The 13,997-nt window shown below is 34.2% G+C and overlaps 2 protein-coding genes across 8 annotated transcripts; one reads left to right on the forward strand and one right to left on the reverse strand.

Annotated features, from left to right (window-relative positions):
* Positions 1-3,317: 3,317 nt before the first annotated feature.
* LOC7454009 (uncharacterized) lies at positions 3,318-7,426 on the reverse strand. 3 transcript variants are annotated; one of them, XR_008056995.1, is made up of 4 exons: positions 4,591-7,426; positions 4,379-4,474; positions 4,159-4,284; positions 3,318-3,894 (listed from the first exon to the last, which is right to left on the reverse strand). XR_008056995.1 is itself a non-coding variant. In XM_052446102.1 (2 exons), exon 1 carries the CDS (start codon positions 7,352-7,354, stop codon positions 4,592-4,594), a length of 2,763 nt encoding a protein of 920 aa, XP_052302062.1. In that variant the 5' UTR covers positions 7,355-7,426; the 3' UTR covers positions 3,318-3,894; position 4,591. The 3 variants fall into 3 exon arrangements, 1 of the variants encoding a protein (XP_052302062.1); XR_008056994.1 differs by having other exon boundaries at positions 4,379-7,426; XM_052446102.1 differs by lacking the exons at positions 4,159-4,284; positions 4,379-4,474.
* Positions 7,427-7,989: 563 nt separating this feature from the next.
* LOC7485183 (uncharacterized) lies at positions 7,990-12,927 on the forward strand. Of its 5 annotated transcripts, XR_002976983.2 has the most exons (10): positions 7,990-8,147; positions 8,253-8,355; positions 8,576-8,655; positions 8,809-9,105; positions 9,340-9,416; positions 9,698-9,740; positions 9,826-9,894; positions 11,022-11,068; positions 11,258-11,275; positions 12,686-12,927. XR_002976983.2 is itself a non-coding variant. In XM_024582140.2 (9 exons), the coding sequence occupies exons 1-8, from the start codon at positions 8,025-8,027 to the stop codon at positions 11,031-11,033; spliced, it is 804 nt and encodes a 267-aa protein (XP_024437908.2). In that variant the 5' UTR covers positions 7,990-8,024; the 3' UTR covers positions 11,034-11,068; positions 12,686-12,927. The 5 variants fall into 5 exon arrangements, 4 of the variants coding, with proteins under 4 accessions (XP_024437908.2, XP_024437909.2, XP_052301733.1 ...); XM_024582140.2 differs by lacking the exon at positions 11,258-11,275; XM_024582141.2 differs by lacking the exon at positions 12,686-12,927 and having other exon boundaries at positions 11,258-11,346.
* Positions 12,928-13,997: the final 1,070 nt, after the last annotated feature.

Below are 13,997 nucleotides of genomic sequence, written 5' to 3' on the forward strand. Positions count from 1 at the left end.
ATTGATTAAACTAAAAAAACTAGAAAAAAAATAACCGAAAAAAATGAATCGTGAAACAAAAACGATTAAAATTTTAAAAAAATTGACCGGTTCGGTTCGGTTTCGGTTTTATAAGCCTGAAACCAAAAGAACCGAACCGAACCCAAACCGAAAAAAACCAGAAAAAACCGAGCCAAAACGAAAAAATTGAGCCGTTTGAACCGGTTTTTGTCCTAAAAAACGGAACCAAACCAAAACCGGTCAGTTTGAACCGGTTTCGATTCGGTTTTGTTTTGTTTTTTTAAAAATTCGGTTTGGTTACTTTCTTTTGATAAAAACCGAACCAAACCGAAAATGATCACCCCTATCTTTTAGGGTGGCAAAAACCAAAACAAAGCTTAGGAATTCATTAAAAAAATAAATGAGTATATTATATGTAAACAAATATAATGTATATATGATATAAATATTATATATAATCTTAATAAAAATTCATAAAAAAAACCATCGATGTATTTTGGACTTGTAAGAATCTAAAATTGTAGTAAAATGCCCCAATGACTTAAAAATTTTGAATGAGAGTTAGACGTTTGATTTTTTTTCTAATTTGGTATAAAATTTTTTATTTCTGGTGATTTTTTAGATAAAAAATATTTTTTGGATTAATTTTTTTTTTGTAAGGAATTTTAGTTTATTATTCCTACAACAAATTCTAAAACAACAGGTAGAAAATAGTTGTAATATCATGTTAGGAGCAAAAGGATGAGTTAGTGCAGGAGATCACATTGGCTTCACTAATTTGATAAGAAATAGTTGAACTTGGCAACTATAGCTTGAAGTGCCAACATGTAATTATTTTTATTTAATGTACTAAAAATATTAATACAATTTTTTTAAATAACATTTTATAACTATATTATGGTTTTAATTGTTTTTTATGCTAAATTATTATGATTTTTTTTCTTCATTACATAATGTTTAATTACACTAATCGACGTAAATTTGGAAGTTTGAGCAATTCAATACAAACCTTTTCTAATATAATAAAAACCGGTAGAAACAGTTTATCAGTAAATTGATAAAAATAATTTTTTTTTTTCCTATCATAGTGGTTTGTGTGTTTAGTGGGTAATAATATAGTAACTAACCATCAATTATATCATTATTAAAAGAGAAAAACACCCTTAACTTTATATAATTTGGTTAATTTTTTATTTACTGGCTATATTTTAAAATATTATAGTTTATATTCTAAATTTTATATGTGATAGTACTTAATATTCCCATAAAACAATTAATAAAAATATTTGATTATTTACATGATTTTCATTATTTTTTATTTAATGAACAAGAAACCCTTACATTAAATATTATAAATTTACCCTTAAATAAAAATAAAAAACCGCTCCATAACCAAACCCAAATCTAAAAAAAAAAACAAAAAAAACAAACAAACTCTGCCATCCGCATCCCAAATCTCGACCAACATGAATTAAAACACCACCTAAAACCATCCAGGCATAATATGTGGCATGGAAGAACTTGGTCCAACAAATACTACATGATTTGAACATCCTCTGCTAGTATCCCAATTGCATTAGTCATCCTAAGCATCGTTGGTTCCATTAATGCCATGTTCTGATTCATGCTACCATACCAAGCTTAATTTATGTTGTAACCATAAACACCCTGAACAGTAGTGCAACATATTCTGGATTTAAAGATGCCACAAATCACATAAAATATCCTCGCACAGTTTGAAGAGAGTTACATGGCTCTTTCTTGTAACAAGTATGGAAGTAATGTTGTGAAGTGCTTGTTAACAACAAGTGAGGATCAATCCACACAAATAATCTTGGAGTTGCTAAGCAATCCCGGTGCTTCCATGCTCCTTGTGGATCCTTTCCGAAACTTTGTTATCCAGAAGGCACTATTATATTCTCAGGTTAGATCATTAGATCATTTGCACTCCAAGATATATCTCACCTGCTTGTTGGATAACTGCAAACCAGGTGTTTATGCTTTATTCTTTGACATATCTAACTGAGATTATCAGTATCAAATTGTTTCTATATGCCATTCATGTTGTTTAATTTAACTTTATAGTGTGATTATATTGACAATCTGGACTTCCCAGGCTCATACTGCTTGAATTGGTCTGAATATATTTTAGTCAATTCTCAACATGAGAAACATATTTTTCTGTGAGGAATTGAGTCTGCTTAATTTATGTTATTACCATAACAAGCTTAATTTATGTTGTAACCATAAACACCCTGAACATGTCGTTGCCATAACAAACCTGTGTCGTGTTTTTAGATCCATTCGAGTAAATTTCTCTCAGAACACAGTACAGCATGCTTGAATAGCTAGTTCTGGAGAATCGTTGTGTGAAGATGTGAAAGCATCCATTCTTAAATTTACAGGGTCATGTTTACCATCTTGTCTCTCTCATTTGTGATATGCTACACATGAAACAAAACAATTCAAAACAGATCACGCTATATGAGCCTAAAGTGATCTTCCCTTGTTAAAATTAAGGGACGAGTTTGATAGAAATAAGATATTAATTGCCTCCAATATCCAAAAGGGCAATAATAACAAAGCCCTGAATATGTTCAATGACATAGTTTATAGAATTATAAAATCAAGCTGAATAAATCAAAGGCAATCATGAACAGAACAGCACAAAGAAAATCCGGACAGAAATAACATCTAAAGTAGTAGTTGCTGCAGTTAAATTATAATATGATGCAAGAAATAAAGGTAAACGGTTATCATAAGAATTAAAAGGCTATGGTCATACCAAATAGCAGAAGAGGCTCTCACAATATTCATGCTTATCCAATCGTTTTGTCACGAAAACTTGACCCCTTGTCTTTTCATGATAAAGCTATTCATCTAAACTGCAATTAGCTTCTACCAATACCTGGAACGACTAAGCTAACCACATGAGATCAGATTTTGGAAAACTTATCCTTTTTACTATGGTATAAAAAGTTTTACTTATTTAATGTCTTTAAAAAGTAGCATTGATTTGTATTTTTTTTTAATATAATCCAATGATAAATGATATTTCTTACCGAGTGTGAGAGTTTGTTTTTACATCACATCACAGTATATTTTTCAAAGTGTTTTTTAAAAACTTTCTTTGCCTAAAAAAATAAAATTACACACACAGTAACATCTCCTAATTAATCCCAGAAAGATGGGTGCAGAGTTGCTTCAGTAAATTCTGGAATTCCAATTATTAACAGGTCATCCAAAGGTCTATGTTATAAAAAAAGAGAGTAAAAAGCAGCAATGAAACCAAAGAAAATGAGAAGTTGAAGAACAGGTTATAACCAAATAACTTAGCATCAACCATATTAATGTAACTAAGCAGATAGATGATACATTTCTCAAAGGTCTTTTACTATTACGGTCAGGATTGCAAACGGAAAAGTCATAGCATGTCAGCACTTAACTCAATATTGTACTCCATAATGCACATCAGGGTGACCTGAAATCCTACTGTAATCATCTGAAAATAAACTGGAATTAAGTACAGCACCAACCTTTCAATGGTAGAAGCACCAAGATAGCCAGGCGAGGAATTCTCGAATCCTATAGTATGTACAGATTCAGAAGCCTTGGAATTGAGACTCTATAAACTAATTGGGGGTATGTACAACGTAAAAAGTTCAGTGGAACTGAACATCTTGCTATGTCAATCTCATGACTAGATACCTCCTCTTTCAATAAGTTGAGGTTCCATGATGAGCCATAACCATCCTACAAACTGATACTATGTCAAAGTATAGATCCTCAAACACAATATTTTCAACTAAAACTGAAATACATGGCCTTTCAACGGACCAGGTGTACAACCTGCAAATATGGCTAGTCCAGAAAGTTCACCTGTTGAACTGGAACCTGCATATACAATTATCGTAGGTTAAACAACTGAAAAAGCAGATTCAGTAAAAATGCTTTCACTATTTTATCTTACAATTTGAATTTTTCTGATTTTTCAGTCAATTAATGTTAGCATTTCTGAATTCCAATCCTTGATTGGTTCACACACACAAAAAAGGATATTGCACCGATGTCTAAAAAAAAAATTTTGATCAAGTAATTTCTCGGTTATAGAGTGCAGATTTTATCCATAGACTTTTTCTATTTCATACTCACAGTTACCTTGAGGATTGCACAAGTCACGTATGAGAAAAACATGAATCAAACTGGAAGAATGATCATCGATATTCAAGGCCTTAAATTGATGCGAATTCAGTTCAGCTGCTTCGCAAAATCACCGCTCACCCGCTATTTGTAAATCATGGAATTGCAAGAAAATCATCAAACTATAGAATCAGTATAACATAACTTGCAAGTGGAGCATTATGCACAGATCACAAACCTGTGTTCATCAGACCAAGTATGAGAAGAACCAGCTCCCGGGAGAAAAAAAGAGAAAAGAAACTATACAATAATGTTTGCAGTCTGCAAGCATCAGCTGGATAGACGTTTTAAAAAGTAAAATTAAAGGGAAAAGGGATGAACTTATAAGAAACCAAAATAACCATAATTGAAGAAATAAGCAGTAGAAATTGCAATCAATAGAAATCTTACATTAGGCCATCTTGTCACGAGGGGATGTAAATCGGGAACAAAATTCCCGATAAGGAGTGAATTCCTCTTGCCATTTTGAAAAATTCTTCTTCAATAAATTTGAAATTTTCGACTCTTGTGAACTAAATTTCACCTCACGAGCATCAAATTTCAAGTCGATTGGGCACAGATCATCAAAGAATTCTAGTTTGAAAGTTTCCACCTTTTCAGGATGAGGTGACTGTTTCTCATGCACTTTTGTAATCATGGAAGCAAACTTGTCATTCTGATACACACAATTATCCTCTTTGTGAACTTGAAAAGAGAGCTGACATGCAGTTGGATGGTATAGAAGGAAAGACTTTGGTTTTTCAGAATGATCCAAAAAGTCATCTCTGTCATCATCAAGGGATATAGCATTATCATCCTGAAGCTTGGTTGTGGAATCTGAAACAGCCACTTCCTTGGCCACCTGCATAACTTCATTGCATCGAACACTAAGTTCTGATTCTGATGAAAATCCGCCTGTTTCTTCCTGTGAATTTGGACAACCATTACGAAGCTCATGAAGTGTAGACAAAATAGGGAGAGGAAGAGCTGGACCCACAAGGGCATCACTACTTTGCACTTTACGTAAACACCTATTGCTGTGGTTTGAAGGCTTCCGCAAGAAAAATGGTGGTAATTGAGGTAGTTCTGGAACAACTGAAAATTCCAAAGCAACCCTTTTCTGATCCAAAAGTACTTCATGCAATTCAGAATAGCTGGAAAAGGCGAGTTGCAAGAATTCCATTGGCAATTCAGCCCACATTCTCCTCAAAGCTACCTCATGGATGCTTGTTGGCAAGTTTATGTCATTAAATGTAACTGTAATGGCAGGGGATGTTCTAAATTGACCAAACCCACAAATTTTCAGCTTCTTGCACAATACTTCATGAAATTCTAGGCTGAACAATTCCTTCTCATGAGGACACTCACAAGGCTTTGCCATGTTTGAATCGAGAACTTGAGAAAGGTTGCCATTCAAATGTGCATGTAGATAGTTCAGTTCAAAATACTTAAATTTTCTAGGGACCTTGTATTCCTCATCACCCATGAAGTAAAGTAAGTTGTCTTCTGAATGCAGCATTGGATCTCTTTGAGCCACTTCTATATTTTTAACCAATTCCCATGAGGCACAATATCTCTGTGATTCAAGCTTTCCTGATGACATCAATCTAATTAAAACAAAACCACCAAATTCATCAGGCTCAAACAACAATGAAGAGAGATCGTTGCTTAAAACACCAAAGCCCAACACTATGTCTTTTTTCTGCTGCCAATCAGTCCATTCAGGAAGAGCTTCCTTCCAAAACTGTTCTCTTACAAGGCAATCTCCACGTTGACAATCATCACCTGATAACATGAGACCTGAAGGGTGGTCCCAAGCGTATAAACAACTGGAAAATTTAGAAATTTCCAAGGCGAAGGACCCTTTACGAGGAGGAAAGGATGGTCCATAGCAAAAGAGGCTGAATTCACAATTCCAAAATGACCCCAAAATAATGCCAAAACCTGAAGAATTCGCCCAGTCATGTGTGTCATCCCTTGAGTTGGACCTCAAATCAGACAATCTAAACACATCAATAAAACATGGCTTATCAAGACCATGTGCCCATTGCAACAATGGTATCATAGGCTTGCGCACATCACAAATAACTAACATAGTTTCAGAAACCAAAACAAAATGAAGACTATCCGAAACTGCCCTGGACATAGCTAGGAACCGTTCCTTTTCACTAAGAGCATATGCACTAAACATATCAATCCTTGCTAAACAAGTCACATCAAAACCACCGCATTTCCAATCAATCATAAAAACAGCATCTGACCGTGCAACAATCAAAACCCTACAATGCCAACTAAACTCACACCCTAACCATTTACCATCTCCTAACTTACCTTCATCACCCCACGAAACTTTCAATTTAGTACCCCTAAAATACATATCAGAACAATCGGCTTCCAAATCAAACAAAAATAATGTACCATTCTCCAACAAAACCACACTCTGAACTTTTATATAAGGACTCCAACAAGCACTCGCAATTCCACAACTCTTAAAATTCTTACAACCTAAATAACTCAAAACAGGCCTTTTCATACTTTCACTATATTTAACGCAGAACCAATTCACAGAATACATAGTATAAACTAACAAATAACCAAAAGAGCCAGAAAAGGAATAATTACCATTCAAAAAAGAATCATCCTCAATGGGGTTCACTAAGACCCTCACAATCTTTGACCCCAAACTCTTACTAGCAGTAAAAATCCCACCCTTTTGATCCCCAGTAGCCACCAAGCTCTTATCTTTAACAGAAAGTAACAAAAACCCAACTCGGTCAAGATTAGTCCCAGTGGAAAAAAACACAACAACAGTATCATCATGTGGGCATTTAAGGAACTGGAGTCTATTATAAGCTAACAAAGGAGAAGAAAAGTGTAGATCTTGAGGGCCAAAAGAAAAGGCAATAGAGGAAGCAGTAGAGAGAGGGAGAGGAGAGTCAGCGAGTGTTGAAGTGGAGATAAATCTTGTGAGAGAAAGATGGGGTGGTGGGTTTAGAAGAGGAGGAGAGAGAGCAGGAGAGGTAAAGAGGTGTGCCAATGATTCAGGGATTGGGTTGAAGACAAGTGGACCAATAAGGGATTCTGAGGTTTGTTTTGAGAGTAAGAGTGGCGCTTTAGACACAGTGTCTATTGGAAATCCTGACTTCCATTCTTGTGAAAACTCGATCATTGCCATGGCCGTGTCTTTCAGGCAGACAAAAACTTCAGAGAGACAGAAGGGTGGCAAAGATACGAGAGGTTTAAAGACCTCTGAACTTTTAAGGTTTCTCGGTTTTAAGGGTTTTACTTCTATCCCTCTATTTTAAAATTGTCCATTGTTATCCTTATATTTTCAAAATGTTTCCATTTAGCCACAACTAACTAAATAACTAACAAAACCCCACTAATTTCATATTTTTATTATGTTTTCCTTATTTTCTCTCATATATTTATTTAATAGGATGTTTGAGTATGTGGATGTTTTTCAAAGTATTTTTTACTCGAAAAATACATTAAAATATTTTTTTTTAATTTTTTAAAAATCATCTTTAACATCAGCAAATCAAAACGATCTAAAAATAAAAACTAATTTGAAGTAAGAAAAAAATAAAAAAATTTCAAATTTTTTCAAAAGCGTTTTTGAAACGTAAAAACAAACGGGGTCTAAATATATATTAAAATATCTTACAATAAAAAATAATATTTAAAAAATAAAAAACCAAATTCAAAAGTTGGCTATTTAATGGTTTGGGGAATTTTTGAATTATTTTGGAAACTACAAGGGTAACATTAGGAAATCTTAAAATATAGGGTTAAGAGTGGATATTAATGAATTTATAGGGATAAAGATAAAGTTTACCTGAAAGATGGTAATTAAATTGTGGAGTGTGAGCTTTGAGGGGAGCTGCAGAAAAATAATGGAGTCGAGGGGGGTGGCGAGCCACAGCAACATTGTTAGCAGCAGAGAAAAGAGGGCTAAACGCAGAGAGGTATAACCCAAAAAACAACACGAAAAAAAGGCTTTCTTTCTTTTCTTTTAAGGGATTTTGAGATGTAAAGTTTCAGTCTTTCTTTTTTTCTTTTTATTTATTTAGATACTGGAAAAGAAGAAGGCAATTGATGAATTGATAAAAGCAGCATCTTCTGAGAAGGACCATCTTGTTTATTTCCAACCATTTTGTCATTACAATAGAAACGGTATAATCCTTGGTTCCTTGCTCAAAATTGGTTCATATGGTTGATTTTTTTTTTTTTTTTTGTATTTCTTTACTTGGTTTTTATGAGTGCATTTTTATTGGATGATTGAATTGGCTGATTTACTGTATTTATTTAGTATTAGATTTTAGCATGTTGGTTCCTTTTGTTTACAAATTCTATGTTTTTGAAAGCTGAATCCCTGTCATGATTTGATTACTAGGTCTGTCTGTGTTTTTAGAATCTGGAAGTGGGGATAAACTTTCCTCTTCTGTAAAGCGGTACATTCAAAACCTCCTTAAGGTAAAAAATAAAATAAAATGAGTTTAAGAGTCTTATTGTTTTTGTTATTTTGGGCTTCTGTGATCTCATATTGCACGTGCTCTATAAATATGTCAGTTGGAGATTCTATGTTAGTACCATTGTGGAATTGCCTAAATTGTTTGAAATTTACAGGTCAATATGGAGGTGGCGTTTGGTCCTGAGTGGTCATCAGAAGAAAAGGTGAAGTGTAGGGACATGGTTGCTTCAGAAGCGCGTTATATATTTGTTCACGAGGCTCCAAATGCTAGTGTTGATGAAATTTCAATGAAGTTAGATAAAAGCCCCTTGGTTGGATTTGTACATTATCGCTTTACTCTTGAGGAAGATATACCTGTTCTTTATGTGTATGAAATACAGCTCGAGTCTCATGTCCAAGGGAAGGGATTGGGGAAATTCCTTATGCAACTAATTGAGCTTATTGCTCGCAAGGTGCTGAATGCTCTTTCTTGTAGCTCTTTAATTGTTGTGAATAACTAATGAGATATATGAAAACACCCATGTTTCTAGGTTTTCTAATTGAACAGCATACAAGTAATATGAACTATCCTTCTCCCCCGCCATGTAAATCTCTAGTATCTTTACTTTGTACCTCAGAATTAAATCTTCTAGATGCTAATTGTGCTTCATATTTGAGATTTAATTTACTCATTTCATCTTCTGTAGAGCTGCATGGGTGCTGTAGTATTAACAGTTCAAAAAGCGAATGCAGTAGCCATGAATTTCTACAGAAGTAAGCTGAGGTTTGTCTTTTACTCGAAATACTGTTATCGTAGTGATCTCTTAAATTTTGTGACATTTAGCTCTGAGTATCTAAGTTGAGTTCCACTCATTTGCTAGATAAAATGCAATAGTAATGAGTATACTTGGATGCTAATGGAAATTAGAAACCAGAAGAAACCTCTTTCCTTCCTAGGCTACTAACCATTTCCCCACCAATCCATGATTTTTCTTTATCATTTCTGCCACAAAAAATGGTTTTTAAGATTTTTTTTATTCATCAGTCAATATCATTTCTATGCAGATACACAATATCAAGCATTTCACCATCCAGAGTTGATCCCTTGGTATGCAATTATTGATTACATTATGTACAGTATCTACAATTTATGTTTACCCCCTCTGTTATAAGGAGCTTTATTCGTTGCACAGATGGGTCTTGAGAAGAGTTACGAGATTCTCTGCAAAGCATTCGACCATGAAGCCAAAGTTATATTGGAGGTACAAACTATTACATTATTTTCTATGAATAATAATGTTGTAATCTTAAAAATACATGCCATTTTGTTCGTGTGAGAATTCAGGATAGAAAAAGAAGCTTTCTTCCAGATATAGTTTTTGATATTTCTTGCATGTTGCGAAAATTTTGATATGCTTATGTTTGCACATGGCAAGCCTTTGTAAATAAACAGACAGATGATTGAAGATTTCTACCATATATTGCTAGCATTGTGTGGTTGAATGTTAGTGTTAAAGAGTAAAACTGCACTATAATTAGGTTTTGTTTCTGGGGTTTATATAACCAATGTATTTTCATAGGTTAGTAGGCTTCATTGCCATCAACAGCACTGCCCTGTTCATTCTGGAGACAAATTTTTCTGTTGATTTCCACTTGTGGATTGCAATTTTTTTGGGTTTCTTCCTAGTACTGCCTTTCCATCTACTAACAGCATTCCTAGAAAGCTTATTGCATCCCTGCCAAATCAGAAGACTTTCGTAAATAAATCTCTGAAGGCCAACCGGTCAAGTTTGTAGTAGCAATGATTAGATAAAGTGCTCTGACTTCAAGATTTCTCTTCACATGTATTCCAGAAATGGGGATGGGCGTGTGGATTCGGTTCCTCATCATAGCACAGAATATTTTGTACTTCCTATGGGCTTCTAGTTTATTGTTTAGGTGACTCTAAGAACAGCATGCTAAGGCATGTGCTATTTGGTGGTGGTTTACAGCTTCTCTTTGATTAGTAGATGGTTTTGCCTAACAGAGCATGTAATGGCCAAGAGTTGCACTAATGAGACCATTCATTGACCAAGTGAAGCATTTTTTGTGGAAGTTTTCCATCTTTGCAATTTGATTTCTTCAAGATGGACATGAACATTTGATAAATGAAACTTTACATGTGCTTTTTTCACTAGTGGAACTTTTCATTGGTAAATATGATGGATTACGTAGCTGATTTGATACAAAAGTCTTCATCTTTTCGTATCTTTTTGGTGCAGTTAATTGGGGGGAAAATCTCAAGCTTTTGAGGGTCACTCATACAAATTCTTTCTGACATATACTTTAATTGAAGGATTTTTTCATCCTCCTGTTTATTATACAAAATTATTTTGTTTTTTATATGCAGGGGAGTGGATGAGCAGGAGAGAGATGACTTTTCAGTGTATTCTTGATGTATGTTCTGAATTAAACCTTTTCTTTTTCTGTATGTCCTTTCTCATTCCCTATTCTTAAATACAAGATAGAATGGATTAATATCAGAGAATCATTAAATTTGATTCTGTGCATGAACCATCTCGATGACTGATGCTCTTCACCGTCATTGACAATTGAACTTCGAATCGTTTCTTTTTTTCCCCAAAGGTGTGGGCTTATGATTATGTTAGTTGATCCTGAATTGTGAAATTGCATCTTGTATAAATAACTCAGTTTTATTTAAACTGTTTGCACTATGTATTGTGGTGATTGTACGATTGATTTAACTCTAGGATTGGAATGTGAGTGTTGATAAATATTGTTGGCTTCTAAATGAAGTAAACAGAAGGGTCTAAGCTATAAAGAGTGTTGGGGTTATTGGTGGAAAGTGAAATAATTGTGTCGAAAAGTTGGTAGCTAATAATGCATTGAGCTTTTCTCCCTCATTTATTTCTTGGTAGTGTATTTGGGTGGGGAGGGGAGGGGGAAGCTGATGATTCACGGAGCAAGACAAGGTTTTCTCACATGTCTTTGATTGAGCAAGAACTTCCTTGAATGAGAGAAACTCATGCATCGACACAAATCAGAGTTCTTTTTTCTAGGAACTATTTGCTCACCAATTTTTAAAAATAGTTCACTAAAATACACAAAAATGAAGGAAGTGTTATGTGAAATCTGTTGATGTTTCAAAATCATTTCCTTTGCAAAATTTATCTTAAATAAAATTCGCATGAAAAAAAAGGTATTTAAGTGCTAGGTTGGTTGAAAGTGCCTTTCTGGCTAGTTTTAGGAAGTGAGAAAAGTGAACTTCTAGGATGGCACTTGACATTCAGCGTAAGTGTGTGCATGGCTGTTAATTTTGTCAATCATGTGGCAAAGTCTTCTGAACCACGAGGAGATAGAGGGTATGAACAAAGAGAAAATAGCTCCTGGATGATATTATAATAAAAAATTGTCACAACTATTGTAGCCATGATATTTTGGCTGTTCTAGTGGCCCGATTGAAAATTTTTGGAACCTATCCTGAAAAGCTGTAAGGCCCTTGGATTGAAACAAATAAATTATCCATCCTTGGATTAAAAGTCTCTCAATTATTGGTAAATTGCTAAACCAATCACCCAAAATTTGCAATTATTTTCTAGTATGATTTAAACGAGTAGCATTAACCTGCTATAGCAGGTTTACCTGACTCATAGCAGTTATATGATAATTAGGTATTATTCCCGAATTTATTAATTCAGGACCATAGAAAAAACCATGATATTTTTTAGTCCCCTAACCTAGCAACTAACTTAAACTGAAACCCATATATTGAAGTACAAATTTTATCAAAATACATAACCGCTATTCTTCATTGTTGGAATATTTTCCTTTGTCAGCACACTAACAACTTTAGCTTGATCTATTTCCTTATGTTTTGTAATAACTCTCCTTTTTTTTTCCTGGTCTTCTTTTTGTTTCCATCCATTACATTTTTAAACCTCTGACGTTTCATTACTGGAATGGACTCTTTTCTCTTGCTCATGCTTGATTTAATACAACAAAATAATTTCTTCTAATGCTCATGCTTGATTTAATACAACAAAATATCGGCAGGTCATTGGCATTTCCAAGAAGTTTAGCACTCCAGCAATCCAGGAATTAGGGGAATGTATGATCTCAATTCGAAAAAATCTCTTAGAAGGTTTTAGCCTTGATTTTTTCAACTACCTTTGCTGTAAATTTTCCAGATTATAGATAACTGCTTTGAAATAGTCATTCACTGGAATTTAGTTTGTGCTGAATTTGTGTGATATTCAGTATATTCTAATTCTTCCAATTTCTGTGGTTGCTTGAAAGTATATGAAAATTTGCATGGTGGGATGTAAGAAGTGACTCAAAATATTGAAGCCTGGGAGAATGTTTAGCAGGTCGTGGGCTGTCACTTGAGTGAACCACCAGGGAACTGATATTGCCTAATTTCACTGTGTTCTTGCAGCCTCAGAGAACCTTTTGTTTTACTGACATCTCCTCATTACTTTAGCCTTAAATCTCAAACTTGTTAGTGCCATGCTTTACATGCTAGTTCTAATGTACAGGAAAAAGATTTCCTTTTCTTTACTGTTTCTTCTTTTGGTTAATTTAGATAAATCTTGTTCTAGGTCTGGTCTGCATGGGGAAAGGGAGGCCTTTGTTTTGAATGATAGAAAAAAACAGCATTTCAAGGTCGTGCTGTTCAAAATTTTGGGCATAATTTCTAAGCTGTTTGCATGTCATTTTTGAGACTATAAAACTAAGGCACTTGCACAGGATCTTCACTAGGAAACCTGATGGAAGCAAAGGTTTCTGATATAGCAAATTGGGATCTAAGTGGCAGTCAAAAATTTACTCTCAAGGAAAAGTTTATTTGATTTGGATTTGATTTGGATCTGGCACAAAGAACATTTTTGGAATATTATACATCAACTTGAACCGGTCTAGGAATGATAGATTGGCATGGAAGTTTGTTAGGAAAGGCTTGTGCAGTGTTAGATCATTTTATGTTACTTAAGAGGGCATTGATGGGTTGTTCAAGATTTCTAGTGTAAAGATATTGTGCGGGGAAGATTGATTCCACCAAAAGCATGTTCTTTTGGCAAGTATTGAGGGGAAATTATGATAGAGGAAGTACCGTCCAGATAGGTTGCTAAAAAAAAACTAACTTAGATATAAAAAAAATGATGATAACCTAGTATATATCAGAGAAGGATTTTGTTTGTCAGTTGTAATGAGGCATGGAGAATTTGGACCGAATGTTTAGATTGGTGGGGCTTATAACAGGTTCTACCTTGTTTTCTTTTTTGTCCTAATAATAAGGTGAACAATTCTGAGTTTTTGCTGGTGTTCTGAGGTTTCTCCTGTTCATGTCATTTGAGTTGTTAGAGGTGCT

This window comes from Populus trichocarpa, chromosome 12 (genome assembly GCF_000002775.5).
Source record: "Populus trichocarpa isolate Nisqually-1 chromosome 12, P.trichocarpa_v4.1, whole genome shotgun sequence".
In the NCBI taxonomy this organism is placed as follows: Eukaryota; Viridiplantae; Streptophyta; class Magnoliopsida; order Malpighiales; family Salicaceae; genus Populus; species Populus trichocarpa.

Excerpts from the sequence above, each read along its gene's own strand:
- LOC7454009 (XM_052446102.1), bottom strand. The coding sequence starts at position 7,354 with ATGGCAATGATCGAGTTTTCACAAGAATGGAAGTCAGGATTTCCAATA.
- LOC7485183 (XM_024582139.2), top strand. The coding sequence starts at position 8,025 with ATGGTAATTAAATTGTGGAGTGTGAGCTTTGAGGGGAGCTGCAGAAAA. Across the intron at positions 8,356-8,575 it reads TTGTCATTACAATAGAAACG|GTCTGTCTGTGTTTTTAGAA; the intron begins GTATAATCCTTG and ends TTTGATTACTAG. Across the intron at positions 9,895-10,893 it reads AAGCCAAAGTTATATTGGAG|TTAATTGGGGGGAAAATCTC; the intron begins GTACAAACTATT and ends TTTTTGGTGCAG.